The sequence below is a fragment of the Neomonachus schauinslandi genome, chromosome 9 (genome assembly GCF_002201575.2).
Source record: "Neomonachus schauinslandi chromosome 9, ASM220157v2, whole genome shotgun sequence".
Lineage (NCBI taxonomy): Eukaryota > Metazoa > Chordata > Mammalia > Carnivora > Phocidae > Neomonachus > Neomonachus schauinslandi.
The window spans coordinates 9,904,583-9,930,440 of NC_058411.1; the positions used below are offsets into that span (position 1 = coordinate 9,904,583).

The 25,858-nt window shown below is 36.7% G+C and overlaps 1 protein-coding gene across 1 annotated transcript in view; it reads right to left on the minus strand.

Annotated features, from left to right (window-relative positions):
* Positions 1-25,858, minus strand: part of PPP4R4 (protein phosphatase 4 regulatory subunit 4) — a 105,226-nt gene that overhangs the window by 54,015 nt on the left and 25,353 nt on the right. Inside the window, exons 3-4 of the mRNA XM_021679663.2 lie at positions 17,132-17,234; positions 44-191 (exon numbers count right to left, since the gene is read on the minus strand). Coding sequence (XP_021535338.1) covers positions 44-191; positions 17,132-17,234 — 251 coding nt within the window. The remainder of the gene's footprint in view (positions 1-43; positions 192-17,131; positions 17,235-25,858) is intronic.

Below are 25,858 nucleotides of genomic sequence, written 5' to 3' on the forward strand. Positions count from 1 at the left end.
ACACAATAAACAGGTACAGAATGAAGCATGCCAGGCTGCTAACCTGCATCCCGGTGCTCCAGATGTAGCAGAATGACTTGAAGGAAGGAGTGGGCATACGTATGAATTGACACCGATTCTTCCTGTAGAATGGTCAAGAATGACACCGCAGCTGTTAACTGCATTTCCACTCCTGCAACATGCAGGACTTCCTGCGTAATCAGAAAGAGTTTGCTATTACAGAGATGAGAGATCAGAAACTCTAAGTTTTAAAAATCCAAGGTCAGAGAAACCAAACATAGTTATATTCCACAAAATAACTCTATATGACCTTTAAGGGTATGTACTTCCTCTTATTACATTAAGAAAACTCTATTAATCTGCTCCTTCTTGTTTAACTCATTACACCACAAAAAATTTAAGTATCTTAGGCATTTACAAAATAAGATTCCACTGCTTTTTAAAATGCAAATTATAAATACAGATAAACCTCTAAATAATAGAATAGGGATTTTTGATAGCTCTCAATTTCTAATTTTGCTATTTGTATTGTACAGTTTGCCATCAGACCTAGAACAATAATATCAAAGGTCAGACAATCACATGTGTTTTCGTTACTTATATTTCTGCTTCAAAAAATAAACATTATGCATTTTACTATAAAAAAGGAATACACTTAAGATTGTACAAATGTATTTTCCCCTTGAAACCACTGACGAGTACATAAATTACCATGCAGTAAACTGTTCTTAAAAGAAGTTTTTTAAATATAAGAATGTTTCTAAAAATTAATTATATTCATAGCCATCTCCATTCACCATTTAAAAAAATTTAACATATATTCAAAGTTAAAAACTACATGAGATATTAGTTTTCAACACATCAAAAAGTAAAAAAAAAAACAACTTTCATATAAACCTCATCAAAGATATTACTTCTCTAGAAGAGAAAGTGTGTGTGTGTGTGTGTGTGTGTGTGTGTGTTTAACGTAAAGGTAGCTAAAAGTATTCCTTTGCTTAATCAGTTATGTCAATTATAGGAATTGCCCTTGAATGCCTATTTTATAACTAACATAATAAAGTTGGTAGAACAACGTGGAACTTGCGGCCATAAAACAAAGTTTCATATCTGTGACCTTAAGAAAATTAATCTCGGGCGCCTGGGTGGCTCAGTCATTAAGCGTCTGCCTTCGGCTCAGGTCATGATCCCAGGGTCCTGGGATGGAGCCCCGCATCGGGCTCCCTGCTCGGGGGGAAGCCTGCTTCTCCCTCTCCCCCTCCCGCTGCTTGTGTTCCTGCTCTCGCTATCTCTGTCTCTGGTCAAATAAATAAAATCTTTAAAAAAAAAAAAAAGAAAAGAAAATTAATCTCTCTGTATTATTTCCTAATCTATAAAATGTGAATTGTAGTACCATCTGCTCGGAGATTTAAATCATTTAAGCAGAGTTTTCATGACTTAGCAACTCGTGTAAACTGGGCATTTAAATAATGACCACTAGCTATCCCCCGGTCTCCTCTACACGAGGCTAATAGGAATCTTACCTTGTCCACACCTGAACTGATCTCTCCCCCAAAACCTGCTTCTCCTCCAATCTTCACCTTGGTAAACAGTGAATGCCAGCCCTGACCTTCTGGTCGCCAGTCTAAAAAAAACTCTGAGGCCAGTCCTTAGCTCTTCTCAGTCCCTCACTCACCACGGATAGCCGGCCAATCCTGATCCAGAATCTGACCACTTGCCATCTCCACCACTACCACCCTGATCCAAGCCACCATCACCTTCAGCCTGAATTATCCCAGTAACCTGGTAACTCGTCCCTGCTGCCATTACTGCCCCCCTCTACTGTCTAGTCTCTATACAGTAGCCAGAGAGATTCTTATAAAAAATAAGTCGGATCAGGGCACTTTTCAGCTCAACACTCTCCAAGGGCTTTCCATCACACTCAAAATAAAAGTCAGTCCATGCAATGACTTCCCACATCTGTTCCCACTTCCCACTTTTCCCAGATTTCCACATGACTGGCTCCCTGATCTCTCCCAAGCTTTTATTCAAGTATCACCTTTCCAAGGAGCTCCTCCCCGAAGACCTGATTTTATAATGAAAGCCACTCCCCCATTCCAGCTCTCACCACCTCCTTTATATTACAGATGTATTATCTCCACCATCCGACATGCTCACATGCTTATGGTCCATCTCCCACCCCTAACCACGAGCTTCAGGACTGCAAGAGTTTCTGGCTGTTGTGCTCATAGCTGCACCCCACCTCCTCGCACACAACAGGCATTCAGTAACTGCCAGATGACTCTTACCCTTTGACCTAAACCTTCTACTCTTGACGCTCTCTCCCTTCACATACGTTTTCCACATCCCTGCCGTCTTCTCCCCCAGTGCATCTCTGCAAACCAGGATGCACACCAAGTACTCAGACTTCTTGATGCATATGGTAGGACCACGGCCAGTCATCGTTCCGGGACATGACAAGTCATTTTATAGCAGAAGAAGCAGACTCGGAGCTGTCAATGTTCTGCTGAAGGCCAGCGAGCTAGCGATTGGCAACTCTTAAGACTTAACCTTTGTCTGCCTGATGCCAAAGCTAAGTACTGAAATTCTTCCTCGTGGATTCTGCACTTCCATTCGTTGTTTATTAAGGCCTGGCTTAAATCAATCCCAAGCCTTCAGGGGGTAGTGCGGGAGATCTGGCAGTGGCTTTGCTGTGGCAAATGTTTAATCGGCATGGTTACTTCCCAGGAAACCTACCACACATTCAGACTTTCGTATCACACACACAAATATTATTTTACAAGGTTTTTCAACCAATAGCCAATTACATATCTCAAGAGTTCTTGGCTGAAAGAAAAAGAGAAGGAATGATAGGCGTAAAGCAAAAGCAGCGACTGGTCTCTGAAATCATATGGCACAATCATATCTCCCTGCTTTATTGTTTCCAAAACAAACATCTGTTCCACACTAACCATTCCAGATTTGGAAAACACTCTTAAAAAATTTGATGTGGCCAGTATACATCGCTTACAGGTCTCAGAACACACAGCCTTTATTTAGAAACAGAAAGTACTTTGCAGGGAAATATTAAACTATATTGTGAGGGCCACAGTGTACATTCCGGGTCACGGAGTCTGCGGTTTTAAGTTCCAAGAGATGTAATTCTGCCCCCTCTGAAAGCCATTAGAGTCTCGGGTTTTGTACATATGCAAACTTTATGCAAAAGAAGAACATGAGAAGCTCTCCAACTTCAGATCTTCTTACTGCATTACTTAGTCTTGACTCCCGCAGCAACATTTGCCCCAACTATTTTGCATTTAATTTTCGAAAAATCCTCAAGTCTTATCAGGATTTAGGTTTTTCTCTTGTTGTGCTGACTTCAACATCTGGGACTGTCCACTGTTAAGAAACCAGCACAGACTAAGAGATTTTATCACTGCTAAAAATCAATTTCTAAACATATTTTTCTGAAATATAATACAATTAAGAGTTTGACACTTACCAGTAAGTGTTCTCCTCCACAGAGTCACACCCTCTGGACAAACATAGTGAGATCCATACTCTCTGGGTAAATAAGTGTGCATCCTCATGGACCTTGGGAGACACTGAAAAGGAAATTCCTCTATTGCTTAAGTGCATGCCTTAATGTCGGTTTGCCCCTCTTACATTCTATTGTATGGCTGGCATTCCAACCTGAACTCCTCAAAAATGAAATGAGACATTTGATAAATGAGTACATGGTACATCTCCAAATTTAAAAAACTATTCCCACTCGAGGAAGGAAAATGTCCTAGACACTTCTCTGTTTAAATTCATTCTGTAGTCAGTGTGAGTAGTACAAGAGAGCGTTTTGTAAAACAGCATAATACAGTCCTTGCCTAGAGGGCAACTGCTCTGTCTCCAATAAGCCCACATTGTATACATCAGGAAGATATTTCTCTTTACAATACACGACATAGAGAAACATTAAATAAATCACTGGCGTATTCCAAAAGAACAAATATTTTGGATTCACACATTTGGAAACTAAACTTAACTAAATTAAACTGGTAAATATATTTACCACAAATGGTGCTGGCTAAAGGTAAAGGAGCCCTAACATTACAAAGTATCTTTGTATATTTTTAGAGAGAATATCATTGATTGCTTTGAAACTAAATAAATAGGAATCTAAAAATTAAAACATTGAAGACTTGGGACATATGAAATATCTGGGCCATACTTGTGAGAACTTTTAGTGACTAACAATAATGGTAAACAGCTCTTTTCACTATGAAATGATAATATTTGTATGACTGTAAAACTGAGTTAAATATGAATAACTGGAACATGCCAACTCAGATACCTTTAACAATTCACTATACCTCTTTTTTTTCCCCCTATCACTGGCTGCCATGCTCTACACTAAAATAAAGGGTGGGGAAAACTAGCTGAGAACCCTGAAAGTCAGAATCTGAGAGGAAAAATGGGAAAATAAAGTGGAGACAGGAACAGGACTAAGATGGATGTGTTTTACCCTTCTTTAAATCTGTGTTTCAGTGATTAGCAAGGTTCATGAGGAGGTACACATAACAATACCCCAAAGATCTCTTTCCATAAAGGAAATACCAATGCCAAGAGTAACTCTCGTATCACTATTGTAGATGTGTGATCAAGTATCCTTCCATGCAAAATCATGACAACACCAAACAAAGAAATACATTTCACGACAGTGGTTTTGAAACTCAACTTCTAATTGGGCTACTCTGCCAAGTCATTTTTACATATCATAAATTAGAATCATGTACTCTCACAATTTAGGCCTAGAATGTAAATAAAGAGCTATAGAGGGCCCCTGGGTGGCTCAGTTAGTTAAGCGTCTGCCTTCAGCTCGGGTCATGATCCTGGAGTCCTGGGATGGAGCACCAGTTGGGCTCCCTGCTCAGCAGGGGGTCTGCTTCTCCCACCCTCTGTTCCTCCCCGCTGCTTGGGTGTTCTCTCTCTCTCTCTCGAATAAATAAATATTTTTTTAAAAAAGAGCTATATAACACTGCAAAGAAAAGATGTGCTTATCAAAGAAATATCTATTTGCTGGATATAGTGCTGTCAGTAACCATAACAAACAATCCATTGAGGCCATATTTCATTAGTCAAATATATTTTGATTAAAGTATACGCTGTTTTCTTGGAGGGGGGAAGCAGCATTGGAAAGTGGCAAATGTCTATAAGCAAATGGAAATAGGGCTTTCTTTCTTGTCAGTCTATCCTAATCTAGTCCCTTCTAATCTTTCTCTTAGTAGCCCAATGAAGATCTAATTCTGATAATATAATTTTAATTTCATTCACAACTATTTATTAAGCATCACACGAAGTATTCTGGGAAACTGGAGAAAAGTCAAACATTGTGCCCCTACCTTTGAGGGACTCCTCTTGCTTCTATACATTCAAACATTCAACAAATATTGAGTGACATTCAAGGCACTGAGCCAGGTGCTGGAGACTTAGCAATGAGCAGGGCTAGCAGTGTTAAAACTGTGATAAAAGCTAAGGATGAGAAGCACAGATGGTATAAGAACATCTAACAGGTGACCTGATCTCTTCTGAGAGGGGATCAGTGAGAAGTGACAACTGACTTGTAAGAAAAGAAAGAGATAATTAGACAAAAGTTGGGATAAAGAGAGGTAAGGAAGGCAAGTAGAGTAAGAAAGCAAGTGCTCCTGGCACTGAGAAGTAAGAAGGAGCACGGCAGATTCTGAAACTGAAAGATCAGTGTGCCTAGAGCACAGAGTGAGAGGAGGGGCTGAGGCTGATAAAGCAGAAAGCGCCCCAATTATGTAGGGCCTTGGATGCATTCAGCAAGAGAATACTCAAATTATAGTCTTAAATGCTTTGAAATAGCACGCTGACTCTTAAAATGAAAATGAGTCAGAAAGTAGTACGGTAGGGTGGAATGGGAGGGAGGTGGTGGGCAGGGATCACTTGCAAAGCTATCACCCTCATCCGAGCAAACCCTCATAGTAGCTTGGACGAGGGCAGAGCTGGTGTGGCTGGAGAGAGGTGGGTGGATTCGACAGAATACTGAAGACATAACATAAACAGGACTGCTTAAGCGAATAGTAAAAAAAGAAATGGTATCAAGGATGACTCCCAAAATTCTGCCTTGAAAACCAGGGGGATAACAGTATTACACATCAGGACAGGGGACACGGGAGGAACCCCAGGTGGTGAGGGGAAATGGCAGGAACTGAGGTCTGGACTTGTTAACTCTGAGAGTCCTTTGAGGCATCCAAGTAGAGATTACGGACAGAAAATTAGCATATACAGGGGCGCCTGGGTGGCTCAGTCGTTAAGCGTCTGCCTTCGGCTCAGGTCATGATCCCAGGGTCCTGGGATCAAGCCACGCATCGGGCTCCCTGCTCCGCGGGAAGCCTGCTTCTCCTTCTCCCTCTGCTGCTCCCACTATTTGTGCTCACTCTCTCTCTCTGTCAAATAAATAAATAAAAATCTTAAAAAAACAAACAAAAAAAAAAAAAGGAGAGGGGCGCCTGGGTGGCTCAGTCGTTAAGCGTCTGCCTTCGGCTCAGGTCATGATCCCAGGGTCCTGGCATCGAGCCCCGCATCGGGCTCCCTGCTCCGCTGGAAGCCTGCTTCTCCCTCTCCCACTTCCTCTGCTTGTGTTCCCTCTCTCGCTGTCTCTTTCTCTGTCAAATAAATAAATAAAATCTTAAAAAAAAAAAATTAGCATATACAGATCTGTTGCTCTGAAAGGTTGCTGTAAATAAGAGAATTTATATAGAATAGATGCAACTTAGATGATATATAAAGACTTGGGTGTAGATGAGATTGCCTACACAGAAAACAGAAAGTGGAGATCTGCTACTGTTAACATAATTTCACCCCAACAAAATAAGGGGATTGAAGAACTCAAAGTTTAAAAAAAGAGATCCCACCCAAATGTTTTGGCAGAATATTTAAAGTGCAAGATTATTCTTAACACATCCCTAGAACACAATCAATTGTTTTGTGTGGGGGTAAGGGTGATGGCAGGCCGTGGTGGAAGGGTATATGCAGGTATACGAACAGAAACATTTTGGGTTAATATCATTCCAAGATTAAACCAAGAAGAATAAAATAAAAGGAAAGGGAACTTCGTAATGACAGACTAGATCATTTTAATCAGCTCTCCTGATGACAATAATTAACGAAAAACAACAAAATACAAAATTCATCTGCATAAAGGCATATGGAAACTAACAAGGCTACCCATCGAAAACTAAAAAATTACCCATACTAGATTACCCATCACTGGAATAATTACCCATCCAAGATCTAAGAGAAAATGGCATTCCAGAAAGGTAAGCATGTCATTTGGGGCCTGTTTTTCCTCTGGGGTCACTTGCTAATTCTAGAAAGGGCTCCTGAGAGGCTAAGAGCTTAAGTGACTTTTTTGAGTCTTGTGGAGGCCGCAGTGGGATAGGCCCTCTGGGATAGGATAAAGATGATCCTAAAGCAGACTGGCATTTGCAGGATGAGCAGCTCAGCTTCAAACCATCCAATGCCTGACACCGGATTAACTGAGACTTTATTGTTAGTGCAGGTAAGTAGCTCCCAGAAGAAAACATATTCCTTTCTAGAGGAAGATGTCACCCTAGAGCTCAACCTATTTCTACAAGCAATTTATCAAATACAAGATCAAACACACAATCAATAATATGCAGACACATGAAGAGATAAGATGATATGAATGAGAACCAGCAGAAGCAGAAAACAGAAATGCACTAAAAAGTGCTCCGGGTACTAGTGTTATCTGACACACATGTGGTTCAAGGGGACGTGGCAGATGTCTTAAAGAGCTGATTAGAAATTCCAGACCAGAAAAGAATAATAATCAAAATCAGACTAGACATAAATGAACTGGTGAACTGAACTATGGGTCAGGTTAAATCACTCAGAGTCACAAAAAGAATGGAAAAGAAGGTAAAAGACATAGAAGATACCAAGAAAAGGTCTAATATATGCGAAATTCAAGTCATAGAAGAGCAGAGAGAGGATTAGGCAGAAGCATATTAGAAAAATACCTGAAAAGATAACAGTCAGGGTTTTTTAATGCAAATATTCTAACAAATATTCAAATACATTTGCATGTATCTAATGACTAATGAGACTGAGCACCTTTTCTTACGTATACTGGCCATCCATAAATCTTCTTTGGTGAAGTATCTGTTCAAATTTTTTGCCCATATTTTAAAATTCGGGGTTTTCCCCCCTTATTCTTGAGTTTGGAGAGTTGTTTGTGTATTCCGAACACATATCCTTTATCAGATATGTGATCCCTGAGTATTTTCTCCCATTCTAGGTCTTCTCTTTTCATTCTCTTAACAATGTCTTCTGAAGAGCTGAAGTTTAAAATTTCCATGAGGTCAAATATATCAATTTTTTCTTCTATGGATCATGCTTTTAGTGTCATATGTAAGAAACCTCTGACTGACCCAAGGTCACAAAGATTTTGTTTTCTTCTAGAAGTTTTTACAATTTTAGTGTTTAACAGTTAGGTTTACAATCTATTTTGAGTTAAATTTTTGTACATGGTGTGAGGTATGGACTTTTCCCCCAATTAACCCAGTGCCATTTGTTAAAAAGATTATACTCTACACTGAACTGTCTTTGCTCCTGTACTGAAATCCACTGGCAATGTATATGTGGGATTTATTTTTCCTCTGTATGTGTCCCACTGATTTATCTTTATATATATAATTATCAGATAGTCCTAACTGCTGTTGGTATATATTATGTCTCAAAATCAGTCAGCAAAAGTCCTCCAGCTTTGCTTCTTTTTTTCCAAGTTGTTTTGGCTATTTCTGGTCTTGTGTATTTTCATATGAATCTTAGAATTAGCTTGTCATTTCCTACCAAAAACAAATAAATAAAAACAAAAACCTAACCTACTGGAATTTTTATTATTTTACATTAAATATGTAGATTGATATGGGAAGAACTGACATCTTAACAATATGGAGTCTTCTGATCCATGAACATGGGGTTTCCATTCACTTACTTCATACATTATTTCTCTCAGCAATGTTCCACAGTCTTCAGTATACAGGTTTTACCTATCATTTATCAGATTGATCCCCAGGTATTACATACTTTAATGCTACTGTCATAGTTTAAGAAAAAACTTCAATGTGCAGTTGTTTGCTGCTAGTGTAGAAATACAATTGATTTGTATATTGATCTTGTATCCTCCAACCTTTCTATACTCATTTAGTACTTCTAGTATTTTTCTTTTGTAGATTCCATCATAGATAATAATGTTACTTAAAAAAAAGATCATAATTACTTCTTCCTCTGCAATGTGAGTGCCTTTTATTAATTCTCTTGCCATACTACATTGGCTAAAATGTCCAGTATAATGTTGAACAAGGTGGTAAGAGTGGACACTCTTGGCTTATTCCTGATCTTAGGGGAAAGCATTCAGTCCTTCACCTTTAAGTATAATGTTACACCTATACATTTTTCAGAGGAAGCCCCTCTCTATCCCTAGTTTGTTGATCTTGTTTTGTTTTTCAGGAATGACTGTTAGATTTTTGTCAAATGCTTTTCCTAAATCTACTGAGATAACTGAATGGTGATGTATTTTTTTCTTTTTCCTTTTTTTAGTTTGTTGATAGGATAACTCACATCAATTCGTTTTTGAATTTTGAACCAACTCTAAATTCCTGAGATAAACTCCAACTGGTCATGATGTATTATCCTTTTTTTATGTTGCTGAATTTGATTTGCTGTTTTTTCAGATGTTTGCATGTAAGCTCATGAGGGATATGTATCTATAGTTTCTTGGTTTTATAAAGTCTATGTCTCATTTGGGTATCAGGGTAATGTCGACCTCATAGGATGACTTATTCTTACTTCCTTTATTTTCTGAAGAATTTGTGTAGAATTGTTACTTCATTTACACTTATCCAAATTTTTACCATTTCTGGTGCTCTTTATTTCATCATGTAAATTCAATGTCCATCTCTTATCACATTACTTCTGCCTAAAAAAACCTCCCTTAGCATTTCTTATAGAATAAGTCTGGTACAAAGAATCCTTTCAATTTATGTTTGTCTAAAGAAAATAGAATTTTGCTTTCATCCTTGAAAGATATTTCCACTGGGTGCAGATTTCTTGTTGCCATTTTTTTTTTCTTGCTTTTAGTACTTCTAACATTCCACTGTCCTCTAATCTGCATTATTTCTGACCAGAAGTCTGCTTTACTGTCATGTTTGTTCCTCTGTTTGTAATGCTTCTTTCATCTCTGGCTGCTCCCAAGATTGTCTCTCTTTTTTTTTTATATTCAGCAGTTTGATCATGATATACCTAGGGGTGTGTGTGTGTGTGTGTGTGTCTGTGTGTCCATGTATGTGTGTGTGTGTGTGTGTGTCTGTGTGTCTGTGTTTATCCAGCTTCAGATCCTCTGGGTTTTTGGATCTTTGGGTTGTTGTTCATTAACTTCAGAAAAGTCTTGGCCATTATTTCTTCAAATAGTTCTTCCTTGTTCTCTCTTTTCTAATTCTGAGACTCCAATTGCACATGTATTAGATCACTTGACATTGTCTGAAAGCCATTTGATGCTACTCTCTCCTATTTTTTCCCTCTGTTCTACCTTTGTGTTTCAGTCTGGATAATTTTTACCTTCAAGTTCACTGATTCTTTCCCCATCTGTGTCCAAACTGCTGATAAGCCCATTGAAGGACTGCTTCATCTCTGATATCACCCTTTTTATTTCTAGCATTTTCAGTTGATCATTTTATAGCTTCCATCTCTCTGCTGAAATTTCCTATATGTCCATGCAGAACAGTCTGAGGAAATGGGCCGTGTTATGTTCCCATCCCCAAGCAGCAGTAAACCTGCATCAGCAAGGGAGAGTCTCTCCAGTCTCCTGTTCTGCAAGGCAAGGAGGCCTGTGGAAAGGAGCTTGCTAGTGGGTGCAAAGTTCCCTGTGTCTGGAGCTCCAAGTTATTCTAAACTGATAAGCTAGCCCACAATCAACCTTTAAAAACTTGTCACAATTTTGGCTGATTGTTTTCTAACAACCTTCTGTGGTGGCCAGTTCTTCTTCCTATACTCTGTCAAAAGTCAGTGTTCCTGTGTCCCATCTTTCCTCAGAGGGGCCGTTGCTTTTCTGAATTCAGCTTTCTATGGATTCTGTGACTAAGCTATTGTTATTAGGACAGGAGTAATGTTTCCTTGCTCCTTTCCACACCCTAAATAGGAGTGGAACTGACTGCTTTGTTCTTGAGCCCTGAATAAGCCTTCCTCCCTTATAAGCTTTACTAAACATTTAAAAGAATGCTTGCTGTACTTTATCTAGAGCTTCTAGATGTTCTAATTTGAGAAATTTCTAGGATATTAGTTCACCACTGCCAAAAAGGTTAGTTAATCCATAAAGTTTTAATCAAACATTATAGATATGTATGACAGTATAGTATATAAATATTTTCTAGGTTTTACACTTTTGCAACAATTGTAAATAAAAATATCTACAAATGATCCTAAATATCACTCAAATACCTTAAATCAGAAACAATATTCAAGTATTAACAGTGGTCCCACTATCAGAGAAATAAAGTATTTCCTAACTAAGAATTTCAAAAGTTCTAGTTCATTTTTTATGGTAAGCAAGGTAAAAAAAACAAATGAATGACTAAGAAACTCATGTGAGAACACTGGTCTCCAAGAGAATTTATTGAAAGGCAGTATTTTTAGGTTTATTAGGAATATTAGCTACTGTAACATTTTATATATGTCCAGAAAAACTGTATACTCAGTAAATGTTTCCATTGAATTTAATTACTGTAAAATAATCAATGATGTTAATCCATTTTATCCTTAAGCGCAAACAGATAAAAAGACACAACATAAACATTATTTTCAAAATGTGTATGGGTCAATGTACTTTTATTTTTGAACTATAAACTGCAGCAGAAAATTTGTATCATCTGTTCATGTTCCCTAATTCCTTTGCTTAATCCTGCCTCTCTCTTTAAGTGAACTAGACAAAATGTTATATAATTTTATGTTTCTTAGCCTATAAAACCTCCTCATAAAGTCAATTCTAACCCTGATGGTTGCTTTCCATTAGCTTACATTATAGGCATTATGTCATTTTCTTCCTTTACATTACAGTGTCCCTAAATGTTTAGTCTGTCAACAGACTACTATACTGTGCACTTTTTAGGACCTGTAAGGTGTCTGGAACACCATGTTCTGTTTATTATGTATAAATGTGTTGCTTTCACAAAATCCATTTGCTTTTCTCAGGATGTAACTTTTAATTTAACTCAGAAAACATCACCTATGGTGAGGAAGACAAGTACTTTTACTTTTGAGCTGCAAATCAAAGAAAAAAGCAATTTGTATCTTCTGTTTATGCTCTTTAATTCTTTTAGTTAAGACGGTTTCTCTTTTTCTTGGTGAACTGTACAAATAAGTTACGTAATTTCATGCTTCCTAGAAAGCTCCCAACAAAATATTCATAGTCAAACACTGAATTTTTTAAGTCTGGATCTTCTCAACTGTGAAATGAGAATAAATACATAATGTAGAGTTGTGATGAGATGTTTAAAAGGGTGTGTCTAAAGCACTAGGCACAGTACCTAGCCCACGGAAAATGTTATGTTATTATTGGTTATCCACACGTCTGTGCTACTTGAAATGAGACTTTAAAAGTAAGTAAAGCTAAGTTTTTTATTCACATATATCTATATTTACACAGTAAAGGTTTTCTTTAAACAGCTGAAAATGAAATCTTTTTTTAAAAAAATCAACCTATATTCAGTAGATGTAAAATACTCTAATAAATAATTACATTGGCAGAAACTTCTATTTTTTCTATTATTTCCATTAATGAAAATAATGCCATATAAAATTAATAAAACAAATGAATCTTTTCAGAATCAGACTGGTAGACCACATCTGCTAATCTCAAATGACTAAATTTCATATTGATTATGTCTCCTTTATTCTTTCCTTATTATGCATCTTTCTCCACTCCCCCAAAAAAGGTCTCTCTAGGACCATAAATCAGCATCATACCACTCTACTGATATCCCATTTTTACTTCTCATCCAAGAATGCCATCAGTGGATCAGGCCAATATGTCATTTGTCTTTCAGGCAGACGCTTACTGTCTTAGAATATTATGTTCAATCGATGCTCATTTTTAAATCATTGTTTATTATTTTGTGGAAAAGAATTCAAACTTAATCAATAAAGACCAGAGGAAAAAATGTTATTTCTTTTTCAAAGGATACCCTATGATTAAGTCATTGAACATGAATACATTATAACAACGATATTTAAAAGTGTCTCCAATCCAGGAAACTTAAGTTGGAGGTCAAAATATTTCCTTCCTGGAGTCTTATTTAAACTTAACCTTGAGATGAGTGACTGATAGCATTATCATTCACTGTACACTTTGGATAAAATTTACAAAGTGAATTGCAGAAATACTATGGATTAGCTCAATTCTAATCCTGACTTGGTTTCTGCCATTTTTAATCTTAAATTCCTTCATCTCTAAGACAGTGAAAATAGCAACCCATTTTAAAAACCATTGTTCAGTTAATATATTATTGTAAGGATGAAATGCAAATGCGATACAACAACAAAATAAATAAAAATAACACTGGTGAAATTCTATACTACACAAGGCCAGAAAGAACTTCCTCATCATTGTGTCTAATGCTCTTTAAGGTGAAGATAAGCTGAAGGGTGAGCTCTAAAAGCTGCTTATTCTACTCTTGTGAATGTGCTAACAATCTCAGTAATGAGTTTCTTACAGAATATTTATTGTTCATATCTTTAAATTCTCTAAAAGTAAATCATTCATAGAAGATTAGTAAGTACGCAAACTACTGTTCCCCGTGGATTTAATAAACAACCAACCAAGACACTCAAAACCAGCAGAACCATACAGATGCTCAAGCCAGAAATCTGCAAGGCATCTCTCACTTCCCACATCTAATTCATAGGAAGTTCTGTTCATTTCGCCTCAGTAACTGTATCTCTAATATAGCCACTATGCCCCTCTGTCCCAGGTAGCTGGCCTAATCCAAGCCACCTTCACATATCACAAGGACCAGTGCTGTACCTTCCTAATTCTTCCACTCCAAGCCACTCGCCACACAATTACCAAAATGATCGTCATAAAATGTAAATGGGATAAGCCACCACTCTGCTCAACGGCTTTCCACTGTCCTAAGAAAGAATACCTCTTGCGTGCTCTGTCACTGACCATCTCTCTAACTTCTTTTCAAGTCACACCCCACTCCTGCCCACTGCATTCCAACCACACATGCCTCCTCCAGTTCCAACCAGCTCTTTGATCTTAGGGCTATCTGCTACTTCCTCTGCCTGGACCACTCATTCCTGACTCCTCAAATGGCTGCTTCCTCCTACGCCTTTGGTTTTCAGTTCCTCCAAGAGGTTTTCCTTGACCTCCCAATGCACAGCAGGTAAGCCTGTCCCTTTATCCTGTTCTTCAAGGCACTTACTTGTTTCATGTCTGTTTCCCCCACTCTCGCCTGGACCCTCTGAGGGCAAGTTCTCTGTTTTGTTCACCTCTGATCTTCTCACTGCTTACAACAGTGCCTGGCTCAGTCATTATTCATGCAGGAATGAGAATGTCATTATTACTATATGCTCACTTGGGGATACAAGATTGCTTTTTTTTATATAAAATGAACTAAGGAATTATGGCCATGGCAAAAGAGAATAAAGTGGCTATGTGTGATTTTTGTCACAGTTTTATCACTTGAATGTAACCATTCACAGAAGCAAGGCAGAACTGAAGAAGGTGCTAACTATGAGTACCAATAAATCTTCACGATATCTGAATATGGTGATTTAAAAATGATTTGCACATAACATAGGTTTTATAATTTGAAATGGAGTTGCTTAAATGTTTAGCTGCCCACATTATATATTAAACTCTCTATAAAAGTCACTATTATTACCCCTATAAAGTCTTTCCAATATACTTAATTCTTCACTATTTTTACACAAAATCAGAATCACACAATTAAATACTCTCCTAGGATTGTTCTTTAACTGTTTTCCATAGTCTTTAGGCCATCCTGCACAGAATTTAATCTAGGACTGTCTTCTACCCTTTTGGTATCTTTTTTAGGACAAGACAGAATAAATGAGTCCTAAATAAATGGGTGTTTGTTGATAAAAGAAATGAATGAAATCTTTCAGCACTAAATAAAGGCTTCCTTAGTACATATTCATTAGTATACATTTTTCTTTATATTCATTTATTCAGTTAACCTTCTATATTATGGATTAACTTTAATTACCTTAAAAGCTTATTAAAATCTTATCTTCTATAACTCAATTATATAATTTTAGCAAATACATTTGATGCTTTGTATAAATATGCTGTATATATGAGTGTATAATATTCTTTACACATTCCCATGAAATTAAGATTTTTCAGGAGTTATTACTTGACTTTATTATGAACTCATTAATGAAAGGATTTTTTCAAAATAATTGTGAAACCTCTAAAGGCCACTATTCTCCACCCTTCATCTGTTAATTTTGCTTTAAGAAAGTGTGGATGCTCAGTAGGCTGTCCATGAACCAGATTTAGCCTGCTCAACACAGAGTGTATAGCGTGCTCGGTATTTTTAGCTTTAAATCAAATTCACTTACCTACAATAATTCCTTAGTTGAGACTTAACCACTTGTTCCCTTCTACTATCATTTAACTGGCACTTCCAGGTGTCATGCCAAGAAGCTTAGGTCAGTTACTATCACTGAAATTGAATGTGAAATTAAACCTGGATGGTGGAGACTTAATTCCATTGAAAATACAGCATGATTCTGGGAAAAATAGCTATGAAAAATGGATTCACTTTTGAATCACACGCAAAGCCAAAATAAACATTTTCTCAATTCACTATTGTAACCAGTAAAAAGAAATTCATAATGCCTGCAGAGAAATGTGGGCATCTTGTAAAAATAACATGCTACATCCCTCACCTAAATCATAGCGGCCAGAACCATGATGTGTATGTCTAAAAATGAAACTCAAGAACACACTAATAATTATAGTTTTTAAACACATATAAATTAATAAAAAATTATGAACAAGCTATAACCAACCAGAAAGCCAAAGCAAAGTATACAAAACTCACTCACTATCAGCAAACATAGTCCCCATTAGTATGTAACCTCCCTGACCCTAAATGATAGGTAAGCTCCCTGAGGACACATAAGCTGTTGTCTGCTTTGCTCATTCAAGTTCTTACAAATAAGAACAACACTCTGCACACAGCCACAGATAAATAACAAATGCTATATATCAAATATTTAATATTATATATTAATAATCAATAAATATTAAATACCAGAGAAAAGAATGTTCTAATAAATCAAAGATTTTTGTTTAAAGCAGGAAAACTAATTCCGAAGGAATTTAGGAATCAATAAATAAATATAAAACTAAAACTGTGATGGCAATTCAATCTTTATTTGGTGATTCTTTAGAAGTCACTAGAGGGTGACTATTAGGAATATTAATTAAATTTAATTATCGGTGTTGCAGAAATACTATTAAAATAAATTTACATCAACAGAATACCAAATAAGATAGCTATGATTTCATAAGACTAAGGAAGATGATTTTTTTTTTTTGAGCTACTGAAAAGCTACCTTTATTAAATAAAATGTCTTGGGGCACCTGGGTGGTGAGTCGATGAAGTGTCCAACTCTTGGTTTAGGCTCAGGTCGTGATCTCAAGGTCATCTCATGGAGCCCCCCGTCAGGCTCCACACTTGGCAAGGAGTCTGCTTGAGACTCTCTCTCCCTCTCCCTCTGCCCCTCCTCCCTCCCCCTGTGTATGCACACTCTCTAAAACAAACAAATCTTTTTTAAAAACAAAATGTCTCTACTGAGAAAATGACTAAAGAAACATTTACAACTTAACATCTGGATTTTTCCCATTTTCAGCCAATTTTCCTAAATATTTTCATTATAACTCAAAATGTGTATTATAATACTTCCTCCACTCCACAGTTAGGTACAAAAGATCAGCCATCCAAAATTCTGACATCTCCTCCTGATAATGACAATGTGCTACTGGAAAAATGGTAAATTCAAATCTTATTTCACACCAACTTACTCTAACTTTCGGCAAGACTCTCCGAAGTGTCTCAGCAGGATTCTGTCGCATCAAAAATGGAAGATTTGCAATCACACTTGTTCCTTGGATATCTTGGCCAGCACTTACAAAGAAAAGACAAATTTAAAATTTGTAATTACAAGCCGAGTGCCTAGTTTACAACTATAAAAAGCAGGGAATTTTAATGATAAATGCTCACAGACATCTGACAAAGTTTTAAACTTTAAACACATCACTTAGATATAAAAATAAAACCAGACCTGAAATTCCATTAAGGAAATCTTCTAACAAATGCACAAAGATATGAATCATGCTTCCGCTAAAACAAGATTCTCTACATACATGTCTTAAGTCTAAACGTCTTGAGGCGATTTTTAAGTACTTCCTATAAAACTCTACCTCATTTTTTCCTATGACCTGCCAGTTTACTGTACTTTATAAAAAAATATATAGATGTTGCAAAATTTCACTATGGTAAAATATTAATAACCATAACAACAGCAGGGACGGCAACAAAATCGACTTACCACAGACCCATACAACTTTCTTCTGGTACAATGAAACCACTGTTGCACTAGCTGGACTCTAAAAGTTGCCAGAAATTTCTTAAAGATATACTCAGGTATATTTACATGGTACCTTTTTGATATAACATTCATTAGGTCAGTAAAGCTTTCCCAAAATAATCTCAGTGACACTCTAGGGGCCTAACCACCTTGGAAAATGTGTTCAGATTCTTCTGAAAAACTATTTCCATACAGGAAAGTCTTTGTTTGAAAGCATTAGCTAAGCGACATGTGCCCATACTTGAAACGTATTATTAAAAAGATGCTAGTCAATGTGGCACCACCTCAGATGGAAATTCTACTTTTTCTTAACTGATAACAATTTAAATGTTAATTGCCGACACCATAATATTTATTTTAATTAAAATTATTTTTACTTAGCACTTCAAATAGAACTTTTGTGATTATCTGTACATAAGACCTTAACATGGTTTTTTAAAGAATTTCTTAAGGTATTACATTTATTGGCTTCAGAGTTTAATAAGTTCTGTTAACAAGAATCATATCCTGATTCTAAATGGAGTTGCCCCGTTGTGAAGAAAGGCTTTTCCCCTGTTGCAATATGGCAGTGAAATACAGGTCAGTACAATCGTTTCACATCCTTGACGCTCTCAAAGTGAATACTCGAAAAGACAACGTGCTTTCCTTCCAAAATAGAAATGAGAAGAGAGTGAAAAAAGGGACCCATGCCAAGATGGGAAGAAAATCAAAAAAGGGAAATTAGAGTTGCATATACTATAGGTGACCCTTGAACAACATGGGGTTGGGGTGCCATCCCCCCACACAGTCAAAAATCTGCATGTAACTTTCAACTCCCCCAGAACCTAACTACTGTTGATCGGAAGCCTAACTGATAACATAAATAGTTGATTGATACATATTTTGTATATATATCATATACTGTAATCTTACAAATAAAGTAAGCTAGAGAAAATAAAATGTTATGAATAAATTCATAAGAGAAAAATACATGTACAGTACTGTAATGTATTTACTGAAAAAATATGCATATAAGCCAACCTGTGCAGTTCAAATCCATGTTGTTTAAGGATCAACTGTACTTCTCGTGGGTCAAATGGTGGCCCTCCATAAGATATGTCTGCATCCTAATCCTGGAACCTGGGAATGTTATCTTAATTGGACAAAGGATCTTGAGACCAAGAAATCATCCTGGATTATCCAAGTAGGCTATAAGCCCAATAACAAGTGTCTTTAAAAGAAACACTCAGAGAAGACAAACCAAACAGAAGAAGGGAATCTGATCACAGAGCAGAGATGGGAACAATGCTGCCACCAGCCAGGGAATGCCAACCGCCGCCAGAAGCTGGAAGAGGCAAAGAACAGATTCCCCTAGAGTCCTGCTGACACCTTCATTTCCACTTGGTGATACTGATTTCAGAACCAGTAAAAGAATAAATTCCAAAACAGTGAGAGAATAAATTTTTGTTGTTTTCGGCCATCCAGGTGGTGGTGATTTCCCATGGCAGCCACAAGAAACACACCACTAAAGAACTGGGAGAGAGGAGAAATACCTGAGAAAGTAATGTTTCATAAGACAATTCCTGGCCCAAAGCAGAGGTTCAGTGTCTCCTGGAAGGATGGATGAATGGATAACTCATCAGATGACCTGATGCCAGGAATATTTAATATTGAACAGAACACTGGTGAATTTTATTCACTAATTTTGCAATTAGGCAAAAAACAATATGGTATCAGGCATCTAATAGATGTGGGATGCCTGGGTGTCTCAGTCGGTTAAGCGGCTGCCTTCGGCTCAGGTCATGATCCCAGGCTCCTGGAATCCAGTCCCATGTCGGGCTCCCTACTCAGCAGGGAGTCTGCTTCTCCCTCTGCCTGCCACTCCCCCCTGCTTGTGCTCTCTCTGACAAATAAGTAAATAAAAATCTTAAAAAAAAAAAAAAATCTAATAGATGTGAAGACCAAACATTGCACTGAGGAAACATAAAAACAAACAGAAAACAGGGGCGCCTGGGTAGCTCAGTCATTAAGCGTCTGCCTTCCACTCAGGTCATGATCCCAGGGGCCTGGAATCGAGCCCTGCACTGGGCTTCCTGCTCAGTGGGAAGCCTGCTTCTTCCTCTCCCACTCCCCCTGCTTGTGTTCCCTCTCTCATTGTGTCTCTGTCAAATAAATAAATAAAATCTTAAAAAAAAAAAAAAACAGAAAACAAAAAATAAATGGCAGATTTAAGCCCAAAATATCAATAATTACATAAAACATAAATAGTCTAAATTCATCAATTAAAGGACAGGAAATGGCACAGTGGATTTAAAAACATGACTCAACTAAATGGAGCCTACAAGGAACTAATCTCAAATAGAGTAACAGCAGCAGGTTGAAAATAAAGGACAGAAACAGGGATCAGAAGAAAGCAGGAGTGGCTAGATTAGTACCAGATAAAGTAAACCTCGAGGAAAAAATCACCAGAAACATTAACATTATATCATGATAATAGAGACCATCCTCCAGGAAGACATAGCAATCCTAAACGTGTGTACACCAAATAGAATTGCAAAGTATGTGAAACAAAAGCCTACACAACTGAAAAGAGAAACAGACACATTGCACACGTACATGGACATTTCCACACCCCTCTTTCAACAACAGATGGAACAAGGAGACAGAAAATTATCAAGGACATAGGAGAACTCAACAACAGCATCAGCCAACAAGATCTAACTGATATTTATAGTACACTCTGTCCAACAACAGATTACACATTCAAGTGCCCAAAGGATGTATGTCTAAAAAGACCACATCCTGAGCCATAACACAACCCTCAACAAATATTTAAAGCTTGAAATCAGGGGCACTTGGGTGGCTCAGCTGGCTAAGTGTCTGCCTTTGGCTCAGATCATGATCTCGGAGTCCTGGGATCCAGCCCGGTAGAGGTGACGGGCTCCCTGCTCAGAGGGGAGTCCGCTTCTCCCTCTCCCTCTGCTCCTCCCCCTGTTCATGCTCTCGGTCTCTCTCTCTCTCAAATAAAATAAAATCGTAAAAAAATTGAAACCATACATTGTTTTCTCTGATTACAATGGAATCAAACTAGAAATCAATAATAGATCATTTAAAATTCAAAAATTCTTGGGGACTAACACACTTCTACACGATGCATGGGTCAAAGGAGGAGTCCCAGGAAAATATAAAAATACATCCACCTGAATGAAAATGAAAGTACAACATATCAAAATTTGTGGGACACAGTGAAAGCAGTGCAGAGAGGGAAATTTATAACACTAAATAAATGCATACATTAGAAAGGAGGAAAAATCTAAAATAATAATCTTTCTACTATGAGAACCTAGAAGAAGAAAGGAATCATGATGAAAACAGAAGGAAATAGTAAACAGAAGAAAGTAATGACATAAATACAGAAAATGATATAGAAAATAAATTTTTTAAAAAACCTCATTCTTTTAAAGGATCAATAAAATTAGGGCACCTGGGTGGCTCATTCAGTTATCTTGATTTTGGCTCAGGTCATGATCTCAGGGTCATGAGATCCAGCCCTATCACTTCTTGGCCTTTTGGCTAAGATCAAGTACATGAGATTGAGCCCTGCATCAAGCTCCATGCCGGGCTTAAGATTCTCTCTCCCTCTCCCCCTCCACCCCCATTCATTCTCTCTCTCTCTCTCCCAAAGAAAATAAATAAATAAATAAAGGATCAATGAAATGGACTACCTTCTAGTAAAACTGGCAAATTAAAAATGAAAGAAGACACAAATTATCAACATCAGGATTGAAACAGCATATCACCACACTCTATAGACACCAAAAGGATAATAAGAGAATACTACGAATAATTTGACATATATAAATTTGAGAACTTAAACCAAATAGACCATTTCCTAAAAAAAAAACCCCACAAACCATCATAACTAACCCAATTCAAACAGATCATTTGAATAGTCCTACAACCATTAAAGACACTGAATTCTTGTCAAAACTCCTTAAAGAAATCTCCCAAGTCCAGACAATTTCACTGGATAATTCTACCAAACATTTAAGGAAGAAGTAACACCATTCTACACAATCTGTTTCAGAAAACAAAAGAAGGGAGAACATTTCCTAAATTACTTTATGAAGCTAATATTACAGAAATATAAAACCAGGCAAAGACCAAAAAGAAAAACTTGAGAACAATATGCTTCATAAATACAGATGCAAAAATTCTTTTTTTTTTCAGATGCAAAAATTCTTAACAAAATATTAACAAGTCAAATACAGTGACATGTAAAAGGAAAAGTTATATACCATGACCAAATGGGGTTTACTCCAGGGATGCAACGTTGGTTCATTTTTCACAATCAGTGTAATCCATCATATTAACAGGTTAAAGAATAAAAATATCCATGATCATATCAATCAATGCAGAAAAAAACATTTGACCAAATTCAATACATGAACACTGACATTACAAATACAATACCACTTGAAAAATGAAATACAAAAATAGAGAGGTTTAACACAATTCATACCAAAAATCTAAACAAGATTTTTGGGAGACACAGACAATATTTTTCTAAAATTTATATGGAAAGGCAAAGGAACTAGAATTCTTGAAAAGACAAAAATTATACAAATGGAGAACCAGATTAGTGGTTTTCAGGATTTGTTAAAGATGGGTGTAGGGAGGGAAATGAACATAACTAGACAGTGATAGAAATCTTACCTATCTTGATCATATCAGTATCAATATCCTGGCTGTGTTGTACTATAGTTTTTCAAGATGTTACTATAGGAGGAAACTAGGTAAAGGGTGTATATGGGTATCTCTGTATTATTTCTTACTCCTGTATGTGAATCTATAATTATCTCAAAAGGAAAAGTTTAATTTAAAAAAAAAATCAATCAATATGAGAGAATTCTTTAAAAACACATATGAGCATCTCAACAGATGCAGAAATCTGACAAATCTAGCATTCATTCATGATTTAAAACTACCAACAAACCAAAAATTCCTAGATAAAGAATGCCCTTCGGATAAAGGGCATCTTAAACCAAACAGACCATTAAAACGTACAGCTTTCTTCATATTTAATGGTAAATGAATGAATGCTTTCTCCCTAATCAAGAACAAGACAAAGATGCTCACTATTACCACTTCTATTCAACATTGTGTTGGAGGCTTGGTTTGTGCCAGGACAATAAGCAATAAAAAGAAATTAAAGGCTTATGGACTGCAAAGGAAAGAGTCAAATTGGCTTTAGTCACAGACATTATTGTCTACAGCAAAAATAAAACTTACATGGAAGGGCGCCTGGGTGGCTCAATCAGTTAAGTGACTGCCTTCGGCTCAGGTCATGATCCCAGGGTCCTAGGATCGAGTCCCGCATCGGGCTCCTGGCTCGGCGGGGAGCCTGCTTCTCCCTCTGACCCTCCCCCCTCTCATGCTCTCTCTCTCTAATAAATAAATAAAATTTTAAAAATAAATAAATAAAAAATAAAGAGACCTTTACTTTAAAAAAAAAAAAAACTTACATGGAAATGCAAAAGATCTCGAATAGCCAAAACAAACTTGAATACAAACAAGGTTATAGTAGAGCAAATATTACCTTATTTCACAACTTATTATAAAGCTACAATAAAAAAGTGTGGCACCAGCATAAAGATAGTTCTGTAGATCAAAGAAAAAGAATCAAGTGTCCAGGAAACAGACTCAAACATAAATACATGGTTGATTTTTGACACAGGTGGCAAGATAATTCAATGAGGAAACAATCATCTTGGCAACAAATGGGGCTGAAACAAATACACAGCCATATGCAAAACATAATGAATCCTTCCCCAACCTGAAGCCACATACAAAAAATTAACTCAAAGTAGATTACAGGCTTGAATGTACGAGCCAATACTATAAAACTTCCAGAGGAAAACTTAGCAGAAAATCTTAGTGACCTTGGGTTTGACAAATATTCCTTAAATAGGACAGAAAAGACATAAATTATAAAAGAAAAAATATAACAAAAAGAACTTCATCAAAATTAAAAACATTTGCTGGGTATTAAGGAGGGCACTTGTTGTGATGAGCACTGGGTGTTATATGTTTAGTGATGAATCACTAAATTCTGCTCCTGCAACCAATATTATATTACATGTTAACTAGAGTTAAACATTTTTTTTTCATTTTTAAAATTTTTAAAAATTTAAAAAATTTACTTTCCAAAGGCACTGCTACAAAAACAAAAAGGCAAGTCACAGACTGGCATGAAATATTCGCAAGATATATATTCAACATACAACTTGTATCTAGAATATACAAAGCACTCAAACTAAATGATAAGAACATCCAAAAAGAAATGGACAAAAGATTTCAAAACTTCACCAAAGAATATATTCAAATGGCAAACAAACACATGAAAAAGATGCTCAACAAAATTAATCATTAGGTAAATTCAAATTACAACCACAATAAGATACTACACATCTACTAGAATGACTAAATTTATGAAGACTGAACACACCAAATGTTGGCAAGGATGAGAAAGTACTCTCACATACTACTGATGGAAATGGAAAACGGTGTAATACTTGAAAAAGTTTGACAATCGCTTAAAAACTTACACATACACCTACCAAACAACCTAGACATTCCACTCTTATTTACTCAAGAGAAACAAAAGCACATGTTTACAGAAACACCTGAACACAAATACTTATCAGAGCTTTGTAATAAACAAAAACTGAAACAACCCAAATGTTCACTAACAGGTGGGCAGATAACCAGATTCTGATATATTTATACAAAGCAGAATACTGTTAACAATAAAAAGGAATGAACTATTGATACACACAACAACATGGGTGAATTTCAAAGTAATTATGCTGAATGAAAGAAGCCATACTACTGTATGATTCCATTCATCTAAAATTACAGGGAATGCACATTAAACTACAGTGACAGAAAGCAGATCAGCTGTTGCCTAGAGAATGAGAAAAAAAAATGAAGTTAGGATTGCGAATTAGATTGCATGAGAAGTTTCAGCGGTGACTGATAGGTTTATTATCTTCATCATGGTGAGGATTTCATGGCCATATACATATGTCAAACTCATGAGACTGCATTTTAAATATGTGCAGGTTCTCTGTATGCCAATAACACCTCAATAAATATGTACAAAATAAAGTATGTAAATACAAAAAGACTGACAGAAGGGTACCTAGGAAGGCAGCAACAGTAGACACGTAGTTTTTGAAATTTCCTGAATTCCCCATAAAAACAGAGCAAGAGTAAAATAAAAAACTCAGGCACTACAATGACAACATAACCAATTTCCCACATAAACCCAAGAGCCTGCATGTACGGACAGCAGCTAAAACTATAAGTGATTTTGTACACTCCAATACCTGATGAGTTCAATGTGTCCATAATAATATCTCAAGGAGCTAAACTAGTCTTATCCCTATGAATTTTCAAAACATGTAGAACAAAGAACACTGAAGAAAATTTCTAGGAAATAGAATCTGAACTGAAGAGGATAGGACAAAAGACCACAAAGGGAAGACAAGGTCCAAATAAATGTAGGGAAATAGAGCCCAGAAACCTCAGAAAGTAAAGCATCCTTTTTTTTTTTTTTAAAGATTTTATTTATTTATTTGACAGAGAGAGACACAGTGAAAGAGGGAACACAAGCAGGGGGAGTGGGAGAAGGAGAAGCAGGCTTCCCACGGAGCAGGGAGCCTGATGCGGGGCTCGATCCCAGGACCCTGGGATCAGGACCTGAGCCGAAGGCAGACGCTTAACGACTGAGCCACCCAGGCGCCCCGTAAAGCATCCTATTTTAAACATGAGGTAAAAAAATAAGAGGGAACTCTAGAATCCTGAAATTAGAAAAGCTACCATGAACCACACTGCCTTCTAGGGTTTATGAAACTAGTTTCACATAAAAAGGAGAAACATAGAAGGATCATGATGTAATTCCATATATAGCTACCAAAAGAAAAAGAGAATAAAGAGTGGACTAATAGCCCTAAAGACAATGAAAGACAGCCATGCCCACAAAACAGCTAACTATAATTACTATTTCTCCACAAGCAAAAGAGAGAGAGAGAGAGAGAGAAAGAAAGGAAGAAAGAAAGAAAGAAAGAAAGAAAGAAAGAAAGAAAGAAAGAAAGAAAGAAAGAAAGAAAGAAAGAAA